General features: G+C 49.1%; 1 protein-coding gene across 4 annotated transcripts; it reads left to right on the forward strand.

Moving 5' to 3' along the window:
• Positions 1-1,278: 1,278 nt before the first annotated feature.
• On the forward strand, positions 1,279-20,794 carry nsd2 (nuclear receptor binding SET domain protein 2). 4 transcript variants are annotated; one of them, XM_064334674.1, is made up of 23 exons: positions 1,279-1,448; positions 5,250-5,907; positions 6,654-6,876; positions 7,097-7,263; positions 8,000-8,659; positions 9,348-9,471; positions 9,584-9,658; positions 9,943-10,031; positions 10,341-10,434; positions 10,704-10,801; positions 10,889-10,993; positions 11,313-11,439; positions 11,889-12,089; positions 12,799-12,978; positions 13,669-13,825; positions 14,177-14,379; positions 14,698-14,801; positions 15,230-15,499; positions 16,028-16,144; positions 16,970-17,111; positions 17,281-17,387; positions 18,255-18,450; positions 18,650-20,794. In XM_064334674.1, exons 2-23 carry the CDS (start codon positions 5,254-5,256, stop codon positions 18,895-18,897), a joined length of 4,341 nt encoding a protein of 1,446 aa, XP_064190744.1. In that variant the 5' UTR covers positions 1,279-1,448; positions 5,250-5,253; the 3' UTR covers positions 18,898-20,794. The 4 variants fall into 4 exon arrangements, with proteins under 4 accessions (XP_064190744.1, XP_064190741.1, XP_064190742.1 ...); XM_064334671.1 differs by lacking the exon at positions 1,279-1,448 and adding an exon at positions 1,455-1,747; XM_064334672.1 differs by lacking the exon at positions 1,279-1,448 and adding an exon at positions 1,455-1,656.
• Positions 20,795-20,818: the final 24 nt, after the last annotated feature.

The following is a 20,818-nucleotide window of genomic DNA, read 5'->3' on the forward strand; positions in this document are numbered from 1 at the left end:
TTATGAGCTAGTTCACTAAGGGCAGCTCAAAACTGAGAAATAAGATGTTATCAAATGAGTTTTATTCCAGTATAATAAACGGTAGCGTTATAAAGTAGAACGACATACAACAAATATATGTTTTCCATATATTGGTTAACTGACCACAAAATACTGTTTTGCAGTGACCATCTCAACCTCTGGACAGGAAGACAGGAACCTGATATGCAATTTGCACAACCAAAAGACCAAAGGATCTGAAGGATCTTGGAAGATTCTGTAAGGATTCTCCCCCTCCCCCCACCAAACGATATATTCATCGGTGTCATAAACTGCTATAAAATATGTCTCTGTAATGTTATCCTTATGAATGGAGGGTGTGAAAAATACTGAAAGTACTAAAATTTCAATGAACTATTTCCTGTCTGGCTCAGCCATGTAATCAGTCTCAAGCGGTGAAGCCCAGATTATTTTAGCCACCTCACTGACAATCCCAACCTCTGTGACACACCTAAATGTAAATTGAAAACTAGTTTTTTAGAAATCCCCAGTTTGTACAGAAGTTTCCCAGTTTGTAGGTTTGTACATTTAGCAAGGCACATATATTAATATCAAATAGTGAAATAATTAAAATATTATTTTGTATTTAATTAAGGCTTGGTTACACTGTACCATTTATTATTTAAATGTTGTTTCATCAGAATTTTTCTTCCACCTTCCGTTCATATGCGGGAAAATCCCTAAAGAAATGCAGAAACTCCGACGCTGGTTCAAGTATGAACTCTGTGATGTCACCAAAACGTCACACCAAAGGTGGGAATGCGCAGCCTCCATAATGACTGGCAAATGCGCGGAAGAAGAAGGTTGCCAGAGTTTCGATAAATCCCTATTTATGCTGTTAATGGTCATTCAAAAAAAAGGAAGCCAGGTGGTAAAACTCTTGATTTTTAAAATGTTGCTCGTTTCGATGTTTTCATAGCATAACTGACATACCGACAGCACACTGGAATATAGCGTTTAGTTAGTTGGTAGATAGTTTTGTCACATTCAGTTAGTTTTATATCAGTAAGCTCGTTTGCATATGGTTATAAAACAAATCACACTCTTGACTGGAAGTAAATTTATTGACGATGTTTCCTGTTGCGGAAATAATATTGTAATTAAATACAAAACCGCATCGTTCAGAAATAATGGACTTTTTCAAACCCAAATTTTGTATTTGAACATAATATACACGAACTCTAGATAACTAATGTCTATTTATCTGGTACCCCTCCAAAGGTCGCAGATACGATAAGATGCAAATGACCAAGTAGGAGAGGAAGGAGAATGGGAAAAATATCCTCAACTGATGTCAAGTAAAATCCCCGCAAATCTGCATTGGCTACAATCTGGACACCTTCTGTGGAGCGGGTATTACAATTTGTGTGACGTCATTTAAGAAGGATGCCGTTCCTCTCTCTATGAGGGTAAGGGCGACCAGTTCATAATTTTTATGAATCGTGAGACGTTTAATTTGACGGAAAATGCTCGAAATGCGTAATTGATAAGAGGCGCGATGACATTTTTCACCAGCACATAACCGAAACGTTGGGAATGTTCTTTGGACAAAGTTAAGACACGGTTGTTTTTTTGAAAAGGCCGGTTAAATTCTCCGCCGCCGCCAGCCAATCGGAAGTGAGTATTTTTCGCGCTGATTGGGATTAGTGCTTCCCGCAAGCACAGAATCGAACTCACATAGTCGGCGCTGGAAAGATGCTACAAACAGGTTATTTTTACTTTTCCATTTGTCATGAATTCTTATTCGTGCAATGAATGTCCACAATATCACTGCACTCACTTCCCTGAGAAATAAAACGAGGGAAGGTCATACGTATATTTCCATCGGTTCTTGTGCCTGTTGGCTAGAAATTAGCCGCGGGTTAGTCATTCAGTGGTAGCCAGCCAGCTAACGTCCCAGTCACACAGTGAGCAATTTACTTGAAATGTGCAATTTGGATTGGAATTTATCGACATATATATACATTTAATTAGGGGCACGGATGAATCATTTGGTAACTTCTGATTTGTTATAGTTTGGCCTTTTAACAATGAACTAAATAATGTTACCTATGGGAATTAGTATTTGTTTGCTATTGGAAACGATATTCTTAGTTAGCTAGGGAGCTAACAATTCATACGGTAGCTTTACGGCTTCTGTCTCAAGTAAGCCAGGCTACGCTAAACGCATTGGTAAGTGATTTTGGCTGAGGTACGCTTGACCTGCTCTATTTCAGTGTCAGATAATTAGCTTGGTACAAGGGTGGAAACGATGTCTGTGTTAACCTGCTAGTCAAAATGGCCATTGAAGTAACGTAAAAAAATAGATTTTCGGTGACTGGCTTATTACCCGACTAAATGGCTAGTATGTTAGCAATAGCTACAGTGCTAGGTGCAGCTGTAGTAGCGCTGGTTTGCCTAATGTATTTATAAGGTTGGGTGCTTTGTCAGATTCTTTGAATGTGACGTTAGCTAGCTAACTCGTGAAAGAGGAATGCATCAATACGGACTGAATTGTTGTGCCAGATAACTTAAATGTGAATGAAACCGAGGATGAATGCATGAAGACGAATGAATCATTTTGGGCGATGTTTTCTCATATCTCGCCGTGCCACAGCCAATACGAACCCCACAGCTGTAAAGGAAAAGCGTGAACTGATCTTGATAGATAAGTTGCTAACTTGCGTTGGTTACTGAATGTCTGTAACGTTGGGTTATTTTTACTGAGAATGATTTTGTTAACTTGCGAGCCTGTTAAATATACAGTCAGCTCCATTTGATTGTATTCTGCGCTTGATACTATAGAACCGTTTCCCTCGTAACTGGATGAATTTAGAATAAATGAACCAGAAAATTTACTTTAACCCGTTCACTTAATAATTTTAATATAGTTCACCTACTCTTATACCCATTTATTAGAATGTATGTGTAACTAGTGATGCACATCGGGCTTAGTTTGAATGGGAGGCCATTTTTTTAGCAAGACAGCGGCCCCCCCGCGGTGTCAACTTAAGCAAGCTGCAGTCAGCTTTGGAAAGCCGGATAGCTCGCTTGGTCCTTCTCCTTCTAACGGATAATACAGCGCTCGGTCCTCAGCAGAGTAGCCTTTCCAACCATCATTTGAATTTGAATAGCTCCTTAAGCTCACCCTAAAAAGATGTTCACGCTGTATTCGTAGATATGCAAAAAGTCATCGCTTTCTGGCATGAACGTAACCACTCTGTCAAGGGAAAAACATGAATCTTTATAAATAGGGATTCATAAATCAAAAACGCATAGATCGATTTTTTTTAAAAAGACACAAGTCCTTTATTTACATGACCAGTTCAATTACCCTGAAAAACTCTAGTGCTCTAGTGCTTCGGATGTTTTTTTAAGGAAATACAAGCCGGTACAGCTATCATTTTAGGGCCGTAGTGACTGATTAAAATTCATGTTGTCCATTTCCCCCTTACATCCGGCGCCATAATGGCCGGTCTCCACACGGACACCTGTCCCGTATCTCTTGTGGCCATCATGGTTCTCGGAGTCAGGCTGCACATTCGCTTATTTTTGCTGAATGTGAAGATACTCCCGTTCTAATTCTTTCATATTTGTTAGTTCTTTGTATCACGTAACGCAGCCCATTCAGATTTTGAGACGCTCCATATGGGTTTGAAAAAAACGTACATTGTTCCTTGAACTATAAACCGTCACGTTTTAAATGACGTGCATCCAAACTAATATTATGTTTTCTTTACACTATTTTTGGAAAATAAAATGTAAATAATAAAAAATGAGATCATTACAACTTGAAACCCCTCTTTGAAATCTAAGTATTTAGCTCGCTGCTTTGTTCCTTGTAAACGGGATCTTTGGAACTATGCTGCCCACTGGTTTTACAGTGAGGTTAGTGGTAATGCAACCCAAAAAAAGTCTAATGGTCTTTAATCACTGGTGACATCACTGGTCAAATCCAGGTTTTGGTCCTAATGTAAGACTTGCAAGCTCAAGGAACCATTCCTTGGTGCTGTTGTAGTACTTTAGCCGGCTTGACTTGTTTCAGATGTGTTTGCTGCAAAACATTGCACTTTGATGTACTAAATGTATTGATGTACTTTTTTTTCTTTTTTTTTTTAAAAGCACATTTCCTCATTTAACTTCAGTGGAGCTCAGAAAATGCATGTTGCCTAGCAACTTAACTGGCAGCTCATTTTGGCAAGTTTCCTTTGCTGGGTGGCCCTCTCTTGGCTAATTTAGCTTACTAGCTAGGCAGCTGCAGCACTATAGAATGCTAATGCATTTTTACTAGAATCAGTTGGAGAGCCTGAAGCCATGCTACTGTAATCTAAAAGCCAAATTAGATGTTTTGCTAACCATTCAGTGCAGCCTTTTGCAGCTGGAACCCTGCTGAGCCAATATGTGTGGCTATCTTGCCTAATAGCGCTACCTAGCTGGTGCTAGCTGCAGCAAAAATGCATACAAAAACCTTATCAGGATTCTAACCAGATCATGTAACATTGTGGATCTCGTATGAGCTTTGAAAGTCTATATATCATTTGCTGGAATTGGTCGCTGGGTTGAACTTTTAAACAGCTTCAGTGAAATTCTCTTGTGTGTATATATGCATATTGCACAATTCTGTCATAATTACAGGAAATGTTTGGTGAACATAAGCATCTCATTGATGTATTGAATGCATTCTAGAGTTTTTATGCATTTTACTGATTTCTGCGGCTCTTCTGCAACAGTTGTAATTTTCTACAACAGATGTTGGGACTTTGCGAAGTATAATTAGGTCTGGTCTAATGCATCTAAAACACGGCTTCCCAACGCTGTTCCTGGAGATCTACCACCTGTAGGTTTTCATTTCAACCCTAATTTGGCACAAAGAGATCTCTAGCTGTTGAATGAAGTGTGTTTTGTTAGGGTTGGGATGAAAATCGTCAGGACGGTAGATCTCCAGGAACTGAGTTGTGTAGCCCAGATCTAAAATGTGTCTTATTTTTGAAAGTGTGTTCTCAGAGAATGAGGTGATTGATGGTGAGCTGGTTTCCTGTGCTCTGTATTGACTTGTTCCTGTGCCCCCTGTGTCTCTGTACCCCCTGTGTATGCTGTGTCTCTGTGCCCTCTGTGTACCCTGTCCCCCTGTGTACCCTGTGTGCCCTGTGCCCCCTGTGTACCCTGTGCCCCTGTGTGCCCCTGTATACCCTGTGTACCCTGTCCCCCTGTGCCCCCTGTGTCCGGTGCAGCTGAATGAGTGTGGACACGGTGGGGTCGAATGCCATGGACTGCAAAGGGTGCTCCCTGCCTGTGATGCCCGAGCCCCTGAACCCCGTCAGCATGAAGCCGCCGCCGCCCCCCGAGCCGCTGGGGGGCCGCAAGGGCCGCGCGGACAAGAGCACGGACCCCGCCCCCCTGAGGAGCGACCCCGCCCTGCTGATGGACGAGGCCGCCGCCCACCTGGCCGTCACCCTGCAGGACACGGTGCTGCAGAAGATGGGCGGCCAGCACGGCCACGAGCGGCTGAAGGACCTGACGTCACGCGTGCTCAACGGCGAGCAGGACAAGCCCGCCAAGCTGTGCGTGGCCGAGGGGCCCCTCCTGAAGGGGGCCGACGCGCCCCCGCTGCCGCCCCCCAGCCCGCGCCGCAAGAGCAGCTCCCCCGAGCTCAAGCTGAAGATCACCAAGCTGGTGCCCAACGGCAGGCCGCTCTTCGAGCCCCCGCGCTTCCCCGAGGGGGGCGGGGACCGGCCGGAGCCCACCGGCACCCCCGGCAAGGCCAGGGAGAGGAAGAGGAAGAGGAAGGCGCCCGTGAAGGCCAAGCCCAAGCCCCGCCTCCTCGCCGGTCCCGCGGTGTCTCCGGTGAAGGGGGTGCCAGAGGACGCGAGCGCCGCGGTGCTGGACAAGGTCGGGACCTCACTCTCAGTTCTGTACTGAACATGCGCCTTCTCATGTCCTGTGCTTTCTGACCTCAGATTACTGCCTCTGTTACAGCTTTTGCTGATGGATTCTGTCATCTGAGATTGGTGCACGTTGCAATCATTTAATTTAACTGCTTAAGCAGCGTACGGCCTGTATTAATAATTTATTCAAAGTTTTCCAGGTAGCAATGTCCTATGTCACGAGTGTATTTCAATGAGGGATGCGGAATAGTGTACGAAAACCCGGAAGTAGTGTAGCTGTAGGCTGCCATCCTGCCTGAATATGGAAACATGACGTACTCACTGCGCAGTCGCCACAGCAGTCAAAGTGAAGGAGCACGCGCACTGTGGTCAGGGCTCTATGCTAACATTTTGGAGCACGCTAATGCGTCCCAATGGATAGTGGATGCGCTGCTAAATTATTTTTCCAGTTAAGCACACGTCAGTTTTCTGGAGCACTGGAGAGCTCTGGCAGGGCTGTAATCTGCAGTGTCTGCAGCACCGTATCACAGATTACCAAGGTTGGGGATTATTGCCAATGTTGTGTGGATTGTGCAGCCGTTTGGCATATTTCCAGTTTTGGGGATTATTGTAGGCATTGGAGATTATTACTGCTGTTGGGATTTGTTACCAGCGTTAAAGATTGATGCCTGCTTTAGGGATTGTTTAGCTGCCTGTGTCGGGGGGATTGTTGCTGTTCTGACTGATGGCGGAGTTGCTCTGCTCTCCCAGGTGTGCCAGGAGGAGGCGGAGCCTGTGGCGCAGGTGAAGGAGGCGGAGCCTGTGGCGCAGGTGAAGGAGGAGGAGCCTGTGGCGCAGGTGAAGGAGGAGGAGCCGCAGCCGCAGGTGCGCTTCGCCGTGGGGGACCTGGTGTGGACCAAGGTGTCCGGCTACCCCTGGTGGCCCTGCATGGTGACGGAGGACCCGGCGCTCGCCAAACACGTCAAACCGAAAGGTGCGTTCAGCGGCCGCGCCCTCCTGCGGTCGCTCCCCTGACGCGGCGCAGCCCGGGCTCGAACCCACACCGGTCTACCGCGAACACAACGTGTGTTTCATACACAAAGAAAAGGCCCAGATTAACGTCTTTTTAAAAGCACTTGCAGTGCGTTGGGCGTATTTGCAGCCCCTGGCGAAGTTAAGTTTTCGTGACGCTGCTCGTGTCTCCCGTCCCCCAGCGGTGATCAGCCGGACCGTCCTGCTGTACCACGTGCAGTACTTCGGGGACACGCCGGAGCGCGGCTACGTTTCGGAGAAGAGCATGGCGCCCTTCAGGGGCGAGGAGCAGTACCAGGAACTGCACCGGGGCAGCACCAAGCAGGCCGTCTCCAGCAACCGCAGGAAGGTAGGCCCTCGCGGTCCCTGGAAAATCCGTGGGCTGACGGAAGCCAGCTAACGGTTCAGCAGGCCTGTGCAGCCTCTGCAGTGAGCCTGGTATTGTGTGAGATGGCATGAAGGGAACAAGCTTTCAATCTCGGATCTTCTACCTGCAGAAACCCATATTACCAAGTGAAGTGGGACTGGTCTTAGTAGCTGGTATAGCTGTTTGCTGGCTGTTTGTTTCGCTTGGTTGGTTCAGTAACCCAATTATTGGGCATGTCCATATATTTAGCATTAAATATAATGACTACTGTTCTGTCCCAGAGTAACAAATACAGTATAACATGAGTTGCAATATTTCAGTTTCCAATTGCTCATGTAAATTATTTGGTTAGGTTCTTTAGTGTTGCTGGGATTTTAATAAATTGTTTTTGGAAATGGTTGATTAATTTCAGTACTGAGAGTGCAGTTAGAAGTGATAACTAGTTTAGGCTTCGCACTGCCATCTGGTGGAAATTCATCTGTATTAGACTTGGTTGTACCAGCAAGAGTTTCCTTCTGTGGCTTGCATAGAGCATAAGGGGGCCTGTTTCTGATACTTCTGCACACACTGATGGGCTTGTCTCTGGCCCGTCCTGGTCTGCTGCAGGACCAGCTTTCAGGAGGTGGATGGGTCAGGCAGTGGGGGGGCAAAGCAGCCATGCTGTACTCATATGTAAAGAGTCGAGTCATGTCTGTCTGTCTGTCTGTCCGTCGTCCAGACGTTGAGCTCCGGTCCCCACCGGCTGCGTGGGCAGTGGAACACGGGCGTCTCCCAGGCAACGCGAGCGGCCATCATGGGGCTGGAGGAGCGCTTGGCCAAGTTTACCTTCACCTACACCAGCGGGCAGCCGCACCTCAACCCCCACGTGCAGGGGGAGCTGGAGCCGGGACCGGGCAGGGCGTCCGACCAGAGCAGCCCCCCCGCGGACCGCACAGACCCCGCCCTCCCCCTTCAAAACGGCAGCACTTCTCAGGCCAAAAAGACTGCTCTGAAAAAGACTCCAAACAGCACAAAGCCTGCGGGGAAGGGGAGGAGACTGCTGCCGCTCGCCAAAGGCAAGCCCACAGCCGCTAAACCCAGCACGGAGAAGCAGATGAAGCAGACTGCGCAGCCGAAGCAGCCCGCACAGACAAAGCAGTCAGCGCAGACGAAGCAGCAGACAAAGCAGCCCACGCAGACGAAGCAGCCCGCTCGGTCGAAGCAGCCAGCGCGGACGAAGCAGTCAGCGCAGACGAAGCAGCAGCCAGCGCAGACAAAGCAGCCCACGCAGACGAAGCAGCCAGCGCAGACGAAGCAGCAGCCAGCGCAGACGAAGCAGCAGCCAGCGCAGCCAAAGCAGTCCGCGCAGACGAATCAGCCTGTGCAGCTTCCCTCACAGGTCTGTACAGCAGAGTTATTGCAAGGGTTGTCTGCCAGCCGTAAACTACACTTTTAATCAGTTAATGTAAAATAATGCCTGTCCTGGGGCTTAGGGATGGGTCTCAGCCCCTGTATGTAGGCCTGTGTAAAGCTGAGGGCTGAGGTGAACCCTCTGAGAGTTTGTCTGAATGCATTTGCTTCTTCAGGTATGTGTTGTATTTTAATAGCTCTTTAGTGTTCATGTAGACCCGTTTCCATAGTTGACTGGTTGCTTGTGCAGTTGACATTTAATACACTTTTTCACGGCACCGTACTCGTATTTGCTGCTTGGTTGCTTGCTTCCTGATTTCCTCTATTGTTGCATATTTGAATCGGTATGAGTGAGGTTTAGATTCAACAGGGTTGGTTGCAATCGAGACTGGCTGTGTTCAATCAGCTGGAGCTAATTATCAGTTAAATTTGATACATTTTTGCATTAAATAAGAAATAATTTGAATGTGTTGTTCGGTAGGTGTCCTTTTGTCTAATATTACATTCTGTCTGAAGGTCTGATATCAGATCTTTAGTGTGTGTCCGTGTGACTTTGCCGCGGCACTAAGTGATGGTCATTTTGAGCATTTTCAGCATTTGCAGTGTTTAGCTACTTGAGGTTAAAAAAAAAAAATAAATAAATAAAAAGCTTTTTTTTTCTGTGTGTTTCCGTGCAGACCCCCTCTGCTGCCCTCCTGGGAGAGGAGCTGCAGAAGCCCCGCCCCCTGTGTGACAGTGGGCTACTGAAGACCACCCAGCTGGTAGTTCGCCTGACAGGACTTCCTGCTTCCACCACCCCGGGTAAGGGACCCGCCTTGACCACATTCATATCGGAGATTTAACAAAAAACCTTCTCAAAATAATTATTTCAAAAAACCTCTCTGCTAAGAAGTCTTTATCTCGTTTCCTTAAGCCAAGAAACCTGTACGGTCCAAACCCCTCCCTACGAAGGAAAGGACAAAGGAAAATACGAAGTCTGATTTGAAAGGTGAAGCAGGGCATGACTGTTTTTATAGTTTCTGTGCAGTGTTTGTCTGGACCAGAGGGACCTGCATGCTTGATTTCCCTCAGAGATGAGGTCAGCTCGTATTGTCTTTATTGCCAACGTAATAAGCTTTATATGTTCATTGTCTTGCCTTCAGAAAGTTTGTCTTTGGTAGAACTTAACATCAGCACTGACATTAGGCCTAGGAGTAGAATACGTTTGGGAACGCGTTTCTGACAGGAAAGGCTTTTTTTTTAACGCTCCCCCGTATTTAAACGTCCCTGCAGGACAGAAAAAGGCGGGGGTGCAGAAGAGACTTCCTAAAAGGCCACTGAGCGAGCCGGAGGAGGACGAGCGTCCCAAAAAAAGGATCAAGGTGGGCAGCGGTTTGTCGAAGCAAAGGATGGAACACCCTGTAAACTTCCGTATGCTTCCAGTACATCTCCAGTGTCGAGCTGAAATGACAGTGCAGTTACCAGTGACATGTAATTAGCGATGTCTGAGTGGGAATGTAGTCTCGTACGCCTCTCTGGGTAAGAGCTGAATGACCGTGACGTAGTTTAAATTAACGACCGCGCCACACAAGCTGGCGCCTCGGTTCCTCGTGCCGTTGATAAAAGGCTGTTGTGCTGCATTTGCTCGTGTGACCAATCGGATCCTTTTCCCCTCTCCTGCGGGGCTCCAGTCCGATTCCACCACTGCGGTGAAGAGAAAGTCGAGAACGAAATCCGCCGCGGAGAGGAAGACCGCGTCCTCGGCGTCCCCGGCGACCACCTCCGGTACGATTCCGATGCGCGTTCAGCTTTCGGTGTGCTCGTTAGAGACGATGGAAAGCTCAAGGGCTCTAACCTCTGAGCTCAACTCAACTCTGTACTCACCACATATTCTTCCCTTTGTTGCTGAGTAAATCCTTGAATGCTGTAAATACTCATCAAGGGTCTTGGTTGAAGACGGATGATATTGTTTCCTCCGTTTAAAATTTTTTTAGAATTTTTTTTTTGTAGCAGAGCTCTGTGTCTCACCCACCTCTTCCTCCTCCTTCCTGCAGAGTCGAAGCCACTGAAGAAGAGGCGGCGGGCGCCAGGTGCGCAGTCTCCCGATCCAGCACCCAGGAAACGGCGTACCCCGCCCTGCCCGGAGCCTGAGGTTGGGGCTGTTTTTTTTGGGGGAGGGGGGGGGGTGTGGGTGTTGGTGTGGGGCGTGGCAGAGACTCACGCGTTCCCGTTCCGCCAGGTGTGCGAGTCGCGGGCGGAGTCCCCCAGTGACAGCACCGACGAAACGCACGCCTCCAAGAAAGGCGAACGCAACGGCGCCGCCAAGAAGGAGAACGTTTGCCCCGTGAGTGAGCCGCACTGCTGCCCTTTCACACCTGTGTCTGCTCCCATCACAGGGACTCACTAGGTCACATCACCATGCCCTCAGTTTGTTTATGTATGTGTGCGCGCAGTGTCCTCAGTAGTAGTAGTTGTGTGTGTGTGTGTGTGCGTGTGCGTGGCGGTGCGTGTGCGTGTGCGTGTGCGTGTGCGTGTGCGCGTGTGCGTGTGTGTGTGTGTACCTGCAGTGTCCTCAGTAGTAGTAGTTGTGTGTGTGTGTGTGTGTGTGTGTGTGTGTGTGTGTGTGTACCTGCCGTGTCCTCAGTACTGCTGTGTGTTTGCAGGTGTGTGAGGAGGCTGGTGACGCCCTGCTGCCTTGTGAGGGCCAGTGCTGCGGAACCTTCCACCTGCAGTGCCTGGGGCTCACCTGCAGGCCCCAGGGCAAGCTGCTGTGCCAGGAGTGCAGCTCAGGTAAGACTGCTGTACCTGCATTCAGCGTGTTGAGTGTGAATGTGTTGAGTGTGCTAAGCGTGTTGAGTGACTGTGTTGCGCACGTTTAGCGTGTTGAGTGACTCTGTGTTGAGCGTGACTATTGAGTAACTGTGTTGAGTGTGACTGTGTTGAGTGTGACTATTGAGTAACTGTGTTGAGTGTGACTGTGTTGAGTGTGTTCAGCATGTTGAGTGACTATGTTGAGCGTGTTGAGTGTGACTGCTGAGTGTGTTGAGCGTGTTGAGTGACTCTGTGTTGAGCGTGTTGAGTGTGGCTCAGTGTTCAGCATGTTGAGTGTGACTGTGTTGAGTGTGTTCAGCGTGTTGAGTGTGGCTCAGTGTTCAGCGTGTTGAGTGTGAGCGTGTTGAGTGACTGTGAGTTGAGTGTGTTCAGCGCATTGAGCCCTCCTCCCCCCTCCCTCCCCGCAGGGCTGCACTCGTGCTTCTCCTGTAAGCAGTGTGAGGGGGAGCTGAGGCGCTGCATGGTGCAGCAGTGCGGGAAGTTCTACCACGAGGCCTGCGCCCGGCTCAGCGCGCTCGCCGTCTTCGAGGCCAAAGGCTTCCGCTGCCCGCTGCACGCCTGCCTGTCCTGCCACTACAGCACCCGCTCCCGGCCCAAGGCCAGCAAAGGTGAGCTCCCCCAGGCAGCTACACCTGTCCTCTAGCATTCCCCCAGGACCCAGCTACACCTCACAACCAGCTACCCCTGTCCTCTAGCATTCCCCCAGGCCAGTTACATCTATCCTCTAGTGCTCCAAAACTCAGCCCCTCGGGGCAAACTACACCTGTCCATTCATGCTCCTCAGAACCCAGCTACACCTGTCCTCTAGCGTAAACCCTGTCGTTTCCCAGGTGAGCAGGTCAGTCTGTAACCCCTGTCGTTTCCCAGGTGAGCAGGTCAGTCTGTAACCCCTGTCGTTTCCCAGGTGAGCAGGTCAGTCTGTAACCCCTGTCGTTTCCCAGGTGAGCAGGTCAGTCTGTAAACCCTGTCGTTTCCCAGGTGAGCAGGTCAGTCTGTAACCCCTGTCGTTTCCCAGGTGAGCAGGTCAGTCTGTAACCCCTGTCGTTTCCCAGGTGAGCAGGTCAGTCTGTAACCCTGTCGTTTCCCAGGTGAGCAGGTCAGTCTGACCCCGCTCGTTCCCAAGGAGCAGGAGTCCAGGCAGCTAACCCTGTCCTCTTCCCAGGTGAGCAGTCACGTCTCTAACCCCTGCGCTTCACCGCTTGAGCATGGTCAGTTCTGTCCCTAGTGCTTCCAGGTCAGCCCAGGGCAACTAACCCCTGTCTGCTCCTCAGAACCCAGCTACACCTGTCCTTTAGCCTGAACCCTGTCGTTTCCCAGGTAAGCTGACGCGGTGTGTCAGGTGTCCAGTGGCCTATCACGCCGGGGAGCTTTGCGTTGCCGCGGGGAGCGAGACGCTCACCTCCAGCGCCATCGTGTGCACCAGCCACTTCTCCGCCAAGAAGGGCTACAGCCACCACTCCCACGTCAACGTCAGCTGGTGCTTCGTCTGCTCCAAAGGTCAGTGACCCCCCCCCCCTCCCCCCCCCACGGGTGCAGGCCAGGAGTGGTTCTGCAGGGGTCCCAGAGACATGAGAATACTTTGCTGAAAGGCCCATTACGGTTTGGGGACATGCACACACATTCTGCTAAGAGCCTGCTTCACTTCAGCCACTTAAAATTATGTTTTAAGTCAGCGTGCTCAACTAGCAATTATTTATTTATTAATTGTGTAAAACCTGAAATGAACCTTAAATGTGTTGCACTTCCTCAAAAGTTTTAATGAAGAATGTGACTGTTTAGCTGACCTGTTGGTTATTTACCGTGGACAAAGCTGCAGGAGAGTGGTCTCAAAGAGAAACCACAGGAAGGATCGTGTTGAGGCACAGCCGATTGCTTGCGCAGGGATGGGTGTGTCTGTCACAACTGAAACTAACGGCTCTTCAGGGGCTGCCAGTTTATGATGTAAGCTGCTGGCTGGCCGTATGTTGAACTTTCCACACAGTTAAATCAGACTTTTAACGGTCTGCTCATCCATGCAGTGTCCAAATGAGTTTTTTCTCAGTGTGACTATTGAAGGCCTAAAATATTTCACAGACAGAGTAATACAAAGTCCTTTTTTTCTGTTCATATATGAACTATAATCAAGGTAAAACTGAAACCTGTGTGTGTTGTACTGAGCTTCCTGCTTTTCCCCCTGACTGCCTGCAGGGGGCAGTCTGCTGTGCTGCGAGTCCTGTCCTGCGGCCTTCCACCCAGACTGCCTCAACATCGCCATGCCTGACGGCAGCTGGTACTGCAACGACTGCAGGGCTGGCAAGAAGCCCAAGTACCGGGACATCATCTGGGTCAAGCTGGGCAACTACAGGTCAGCACAGCCCCCGCCTCTGTCCCGCCTCGCACATAACACTGACAGAGATCCTTTAAAGTGCTAGATTAAAAAAATATACATATATATATATTTTGGCAATCATATTTAAAAGATTAATTTTTGGCTGTTGCTTAAATTATCACTTTAGAAGCTGATTCTGAGTCAGAATCTATATTCTGCTCAAAATGGTGGGGGGAAGAGGTGATTCCTAGGCAACAGGGACTCGTGATGCGGCCTACTGATGGTATTGTGTGGATACTTAATTTTCTTAGTAACCTCATTCTGTCAGGAGCTCAGTAGTGTCTCTCCCTTTCCCCCTCCCTCTCTCCCTCCCTTCCCCCCCTGCAGGTGGTGGCCTGCGGAGATCAGACACCCCCGCAACATCCCCTCCAACATCCAGCACCTGCGGCACGAGATCGGCGAGTTCCCTGTCTTCTTCTTCGGCTCCAAGGACTACTTCTGGACCCACCAGGGCCGCGTCTTCCCCTACATGGAGGGCGACCGGGGCAGCAAGTACCAGAAGAACGGCATCGGCAAGGTCTTCAAGAACGGTGAGACCACAGCTCTGGCTGCGCGGCAGACTATTGTGTCCCCCCTGGAAACGAGGCCACGAGACAGCAGTGTTCCGCAAACGAAAAAAAAAAAGAAATTGCTAAAGGTCTTATTTGTCGGTGGTCTTTGTTCATTTTTGCAGTAAAAACAGAGGAGGTTTTTATTTTGGGATTGATGGTTGATGGTTTGGGACAGGACAGGACACCCTGTGTCGTCAGTTTTACCCCCTTTATGATTTGGGTACAGCCCTCCTTGTGTGTTTGAAGCCGAGCCTGTGGGGGAAACTGATGATTGACGTGTGATTTCCCATCGTTCAGCGCTGCTGGAGGCGGAGTCTCGCTTCAGGGAGATCAAGCAGGAGCGCGAGGCCAAGGAGGCGCAGGAGAACGACCGGAAGCCGCCGCCCTACAAGTACATCAAGGTCTGTCCTCAGCTGGGGGGGAGGAGCCAGGACAGGCTCGGGGGTGGGGTCAGAGGTGGGGGGGGGGCGGAGTCCAGAACAGCCTGCTGCAGATTGCAGTTTATTTCCCGTGCTAAAACAATGAAGACGCCTCTGGGATTAATGTAGCTTCAGTGCTTACTTGGCACGGCGATAGTGGTGGATGTTAAGGCTTGAGTCTTGAGGCTTAAGTCTAGCGTGTATGCAGTGTTAACACTGACCTGGATGGCTTAGCCGTGAACTGTTTTAACAGGATGCTGTAACACATCTAATGGGGACTTTTATGGTAGATTAACATGCATTCAGCAGCAGTTGTGTGTATATTTTTACATGCATGTTTACAGTTGCGTGTTTGCTTGAACACTGTGTAGTTGCGTGTATGTTCTCACGTGCACGCGTCCGTGTTCCAGGTGAACAAGCCCTGCGGCCGGGTGCAGATCTACACGGCGGACATCTCTGAGATCCCCAAGTGCAACTGCAAGCCCACGGACGAGAAGCCGTGCGGGTTCGAGTCGGAGTGCCTGAACCGCATGCTGATGTACGAGTGCCACCCCCAGGTGTGCCCGGCGGGCGAGCGCTGCCAGAACCAGGGCTTCACCAAGCGCCAGTACCCCGACACCAAGATCATCAAGACTGCCGGCAAGGGCTGGGGCCTGCTGGCTCTCAGGGACATCAAGAAGGTGACCACCGGGAGGGGAGGGCGTGGCTCTGAGGGCTGTGGGCGTGGCCACGAGGAGATGAAAGGGTGTGGCTCTGAGGGCTGTGGGTGTGGCCATGAGGATGTGGGAGGGCGTGGCTCTGAGGGCTGTGGGTGTGGCCATGAGGAGGTGGGAGGGTGTAGCTCTGAGGGCTGTGGGCGTGGCCATGAGGAGATGAAAGGGTGTGGCTCTGAGGGCTGTGGGCGTGGCCATGAGGAGATGAAAGGGTGTGGCTCTGAGGGCTGTGGGTGTGGCCATGAGGAAGTGCAAGGGTGTGGCCATGAGGAGGTGGGAGGGGGTGAGCTGTTTGACCATGAGGGGTTGGGGCAGTTGTGGAAAGGGGGAGGGATGCTTGTCTTAAATGACCTACAGGCTTGCAGTGGGCTGCTAAGTTTAAGCATGGCCGCTTGGAGCCCTTTGAGCTGTACGGGTAACCCTGTCTGTGTGTGTGTGTGTGCGTGTGCGTGTGCGTGTGCGTGTGCGTGTGCGTGTGCGTGTGTGGACCCTCAGGGCGAGTTCGTTAACGAGTACGTGGGCGAGCTGATTGATGAAGTGGAGTGCCGCGCCCGGATCAAGTACGCCCAGGAGAACGACATCACGCACTTCTACATGCTGACCATCGATAAGGTACCCGCACGGAGCCAGCGTTTCCCTGCACCGCTCCCAAATGAAGTGCATCAGAGACCTCCAGTTGCCCAGAGGCGTTCAGTGGTCATACTGCTGACTGCAGACTGAAAATACAGCCTAAAAATGTCTGCAAATGATTTCAGTTTCTTTGTTGGATATTGAACATTCATAATCTTGTTGTGTGTACTACTTTATGCGCGCCTGGCATTTAACTGGATATGTACTGAAGAAGGTCATGTTATGTGTTGTGTTCAAGAATACGGCAGCACTGCCTATCAGGGAATTGAACCTGCAGCCTCTGGGTTGCGAGCCCAGTTCCCTAGCCGCTATACCGCCCTTAGTGCTGCTCCTCTGTGCTCCAGCAGGGCTCTGTGCTAACCGTGACTGGGCCTCTGGAGCAGGAGGGAGATGAACTGCACTGTATTGGGTGTGCCGCACTGTAGGCCTGTGTGGCACTATAGGAAAAGTGCAATAGCCTAGCAAAATGGGGGGACCTACTGCTGGGTAGTGAGTGAATGAGTTACGTTGTGAGATGTGACGGAATACTTGCTGTTTTTCATACGGTCTCCCCAGGCGTTCCTGTCAGCCAAATTAAACATTGCCCTTATTGCCTACATAGCCACCATTACGGTGTGCACGTGACTGTTTTGACAGATCTTTTAAAAAATTTCATATTTTTGAATCTATGTTGGGCTACATTGTAAGAAGAGGTGAATCACAGGAAAAAGTAGTTTGTGGGCTCAAGGTTTAGGAACCAACGCAAAAACGCAGGGAATTTCAGTCCGTCCTTTCCGTCCCCGTCCCCCCCCGTCTGTCCCTCCCCAGGACCGAATCATCGACGCCGGCCCCAAAGGCAACTACTCGCGGTTCATGAACCACAGCTGCCAGCCCAACTGCGAAACGCAGAAGTGGACCGTGAACGGGGACACGCGCGTGGGTCTGTTCGCCGTCTGTGACGTCCCTGCAGGTGAGCGCGGCGTGTCGCTGCTGCTGTTGTTATTGCAGTTGGAGCAGAGCACACCTGAGCTCTGGTCTGTAACAGGCAGTGTGTGTGTGTGCGTGTGTGTGTGTGTGTGTGTGTGTGTGTGTGTGTGTGCGTGTGTGTGTCTGTGTGTGTGTGTGTGTGTGATCTCCAGGCACTGAGCTCACCTTTAACTACAACCTGGACTGCCTGGGCAACGAGAAGACCGTGTGCCGCTGTGGAGCTCCCAACTGCAGCGGTTTCCTGGGAGACCGTCCCAAGGTGAGTGTCTGTGTATTTGTCTGTGTGTGTGTGTGTGTGTGTGTTGTATGCGTGTCTGTGGCCGTGTGTGTATTGTATGAGTGTATGTGCGCATGTGTGTGTGTGTGTAGTATGAGTGTATGTGCGTGTGTGTTGTGTGCGTGTGTGTTGTATGAGTGTGCGTGTGTGTTGTATGAGTGTATGTGCGTGTGTGTGTTGTATGTATGTGTGTGTGTGTGTGTTGTATGAGTGTGTGTGTGTTGTGTGTGTGTGTAGTATGAGTGTATGTGCGTGTGTGTGTGTGTGTTGTATGTGTGTGTGTGTTATATGAGTGTATGTGTGCGTGTGTTGTGTATGAGTGTATGTGCGCGAGTGTGTGTGTGTGTGTGTTGTATGAGTGTGCCTGTGTGTGTTGTATGTGTGTGTGCGTGTTGTATGAGTGCGCCTGTGTGTGTTGTATGTGTGTGTGTGTGTTGTATGTGTGTGTGTGTTGTATGAGTGTATGTGTGCGTGTGTGTTGTATGAGTGCGCCTGTGTGTGTTGTATGTGTGTGTGTGTGTTGTATGTGTGTGTGTGTTGTATGAGTGTATGTGTGCGTGTGTGTTGTATGAGTGCGCCTGTGTGTGTTGTATGAGTGTATGTGCGTGTGTGTGTTGTATGTGTGTGTGTGTGTGTTGTATGAGTGTGTGTGTGTTGTGTGTGTGTGTAGTATGAGTGTATGTGCGTGTGTGTGTGTGTGTTGTATGTGTGTGTGTGTTATATGAGTGTATGTGTGCGTGTGTTGTGTATGAGTGTATGTGCGCGAGTGTGTGTGTGTGTGTGTTGTATGAGTGTATGTGTGTGTGCGTGTTGTATGAGTGTAACTCGCTCGGCTTCCCCGTGCTGCAGAACTCCAGCCAGGCCTCGGAGGTGAAGAAGGTGAAGAAGAAGCCGAAGAAGCGCCGGCCTCGTAACGAGGGGAGGAAGCGCTCGGAGGACGAGTGTTTCCGCTGCGGCGACGGCGGCCAGCTGGTGCTCTGCGACAAGAAGAGCTGCACCAAGGCCTACCACCTGTCCTGCCTGGACCGCACCAAGCGGCCTTTCGGTGGGTCCCCGCTGCACCCCACCCTCTCTGTACCCCACCCTCTCAGTGCATGGAGCTCCACTGTACCCCACCCTCTCTGTACCCCACCCTCTCAGTACATAGTTTCACTGTACCTCACCCTCGCAGTACTTAGTACGTAGTTTCACTGTCTCACACTCTCAGTACAGGGCACAGCTGCTCACTGTCAGTCTCTCTGCAGGCCGATGGGACTGCCCCTGGCATCACTGTGACGTGTGCGGGAAGAACTCTGAGGTCTTCTGCCAGCTGTGCCCAAACTCCTTCTGCAAGGCCCACCAGGAGGGGGCGCTGCGGATCTGGGCCCCCACGGGACAGTTGTGCTGCCAGGAGCACGAGGACATGGAACTGCGCCCCATTTTGGACCGGAGGGAGGCCGAGGTGCCCCTCATGGACGGGCCCAGAGCGTCCAAGGGCTACAAGCGATCTTAAAGAGGGACAGAGACTAACCGAACCCCTGCGTCCTGTGCACACTTCCCTGTACAGAAATCATGCAGAAATCACCCACAATTCCTTAGTACTGTACAGGTAACTTCATTGTCAGGGAAGCCCAGTTGCCTTTGGAGTTCCACTTAGCCTTTGACAAAGGCCTGCTTTCTCTTTGTAATTTAAAAAAAAATTGCCTCTACACTGATGAACAAAATGTGTTAAGCACATAAGTCGAAATACACAACAGAGAAAACAACCTCATGACTTACACAGCATTACAGTGAGACTTGAATTTTTTTCCACTTTTGTTTTGAGAAAGATAATTTTTTTAAAACGGTAGAGTTATATATTGAAGACCAAAACTATACGACTGGAATATTGTTATAGAGTGACAGTTTGGCAACCAGTACCTGTTTTAGAAGTAATATCGTAAACACGAGGAAAGACACTATTAGTAGCTCTTAACGACTTGTCTTTTTCATGTTATAGGTGTAGGTTGAATTTAATAGCTCAGTAAATTTATTTTGCCTTGTTTTGTAGCTTATTTTTGAATTGGCATAAATATGGTATGATGATTCTTACTGGGGGGGTTTGAATCTACCATTTTCAGATGAGAACATTAAAAGAGGAGTCAAACTGTGTGTGCAGTTGAAGGTGGGCTTGCTTGACGTTGGGTAGAAATTTCAGCAGTGGGCTCAAGCATTGTGTGTGGGTTTTGTGTTCAAAACACTGCAACCCGATTTTTTTTTTAAATTTTTCATCAAACACCGTTGGCTGTCAAATTTGATACAAGCTTCTGCTGAAATTTGAGCTGCAGTTTCTCCAGTCCGCTCTGTAAAGACTCTGCGTTTCTGTCTAGTGCTCTCCAGTGAATTTGGGGCAGCTGCTCAGTATTTGTTTCCCTTTACACTGTACAATTAGCTGTACATTTTAAAATGTAGTAATATTGCATTGAAAAGTATATATAATTTTTCTTAATAAAGGGATAATGTACCAACAGTGCTTAGCAGTAATACAAGCAGGTGGTTACTGGAAGCCTCCAACATGGTGGCGTTTAAATCTTACCTGGGTAGGAAGCACACGGACGCAAGAAGCTGATCTCAACTTGAGAAGAGGACTTTGAGCCTTAAGTCATGAAAGCGTTTTCATGGTGAAACGTACTTTTACACTTTATGATTTTGGCCTTGATCCAGGACCAGAACAGGTTGTTGTGGTTTTTTTTTCCAAGAAGCAGAGTGTTATTTTTATTTTCATTTTTAAATGGGAATCTGGTCCCATACACACTGTGGAATACGAATGTTATGAAAACACTGAAATGATAGGAAGCTTTTTTTATTACATGCCAGACAGGTGAGAGAGTTTGAGCATGTGAGTGGGCTTTACAACAGCCAGAACTGACTTCTGTACCACTGTGTATTTTTATTTTTTACATTTCCCCCCCCCTTAATGAGGTTTTTACTGAGGATGTTTGGTTACCAATATGGCGTGTAGTCCAGTCAGCTGAAACCAGGAAGCAAAGGTACACATTAACCCGTAGCAATAGCGATGATAGTATTTATTAAGATCAGTGAGACGCAGTGTGCCCCAAAGTTGAGTGTTAAAATCTTTAAACCAAAATAAAAGCAGTCGGGTGAAATTCTGGATTAATCTGCTCCACTTCCTCGCTTGCTGTCTCCGTACGTTTAGATGGGCCTTTTCTGAACTTCACATTTTTATACCTTTTTCAGTTACTGCCAACTGCAAGCAGATTTTTTCACTACATGTTAACCTGACTACCGGGAACAGTTATACGTCATTATTGTGTCTCAATCCTTGGATTTTAGGCCTGAATAACAAATTCTAGCACTAGTTTTGTGTTTGAAATCATGAATAAAAATGGCTCTGCTCAAGGCAAAGTTGAGGTTTACGCAGTCCTGAATTAATG

Source organism: Anguilla rostrata, chromosome 5 (genome assembly GCF_018555375.3).
Source record: "Anguilla rostrata isolate EN2019 chromosome 5, ASM1855537v3, whole genome shotgun sequence".
Classification (NCBI taxonomy): Eukaryota; Metazoa; Chordata; class Actinopteri; order Anguilliformes; family Anguillidae; genus Anguilla; species Anguilla rostrata.

Excerpts from the sequence above, each read along its gene's own strand:
- nsd2 (XM_064334674.1), top strand. The coding sequence starts at position 5,254 with ATGAGTGTGGACACGGTGGGGTCGAATGCCATGGACTGCAAAGGGTGC. Across the intron at positions 10,032-10,340 it reads GTCCCAAAAAAAGGATCAAG|TCCGATTCCACCACTGCGGT; the intron begins GTGGGCAGCGGT and ends GCGGGGCTCCAG. Across the intron at positions 10,802-10,888 it reads CGCCCTGCCCGGAGCCTGAG|GTGTGCGAGTCGCGGGCGGA; the intron begins GTTGGGGCTGTT and ends CCGTTCCGCCAG.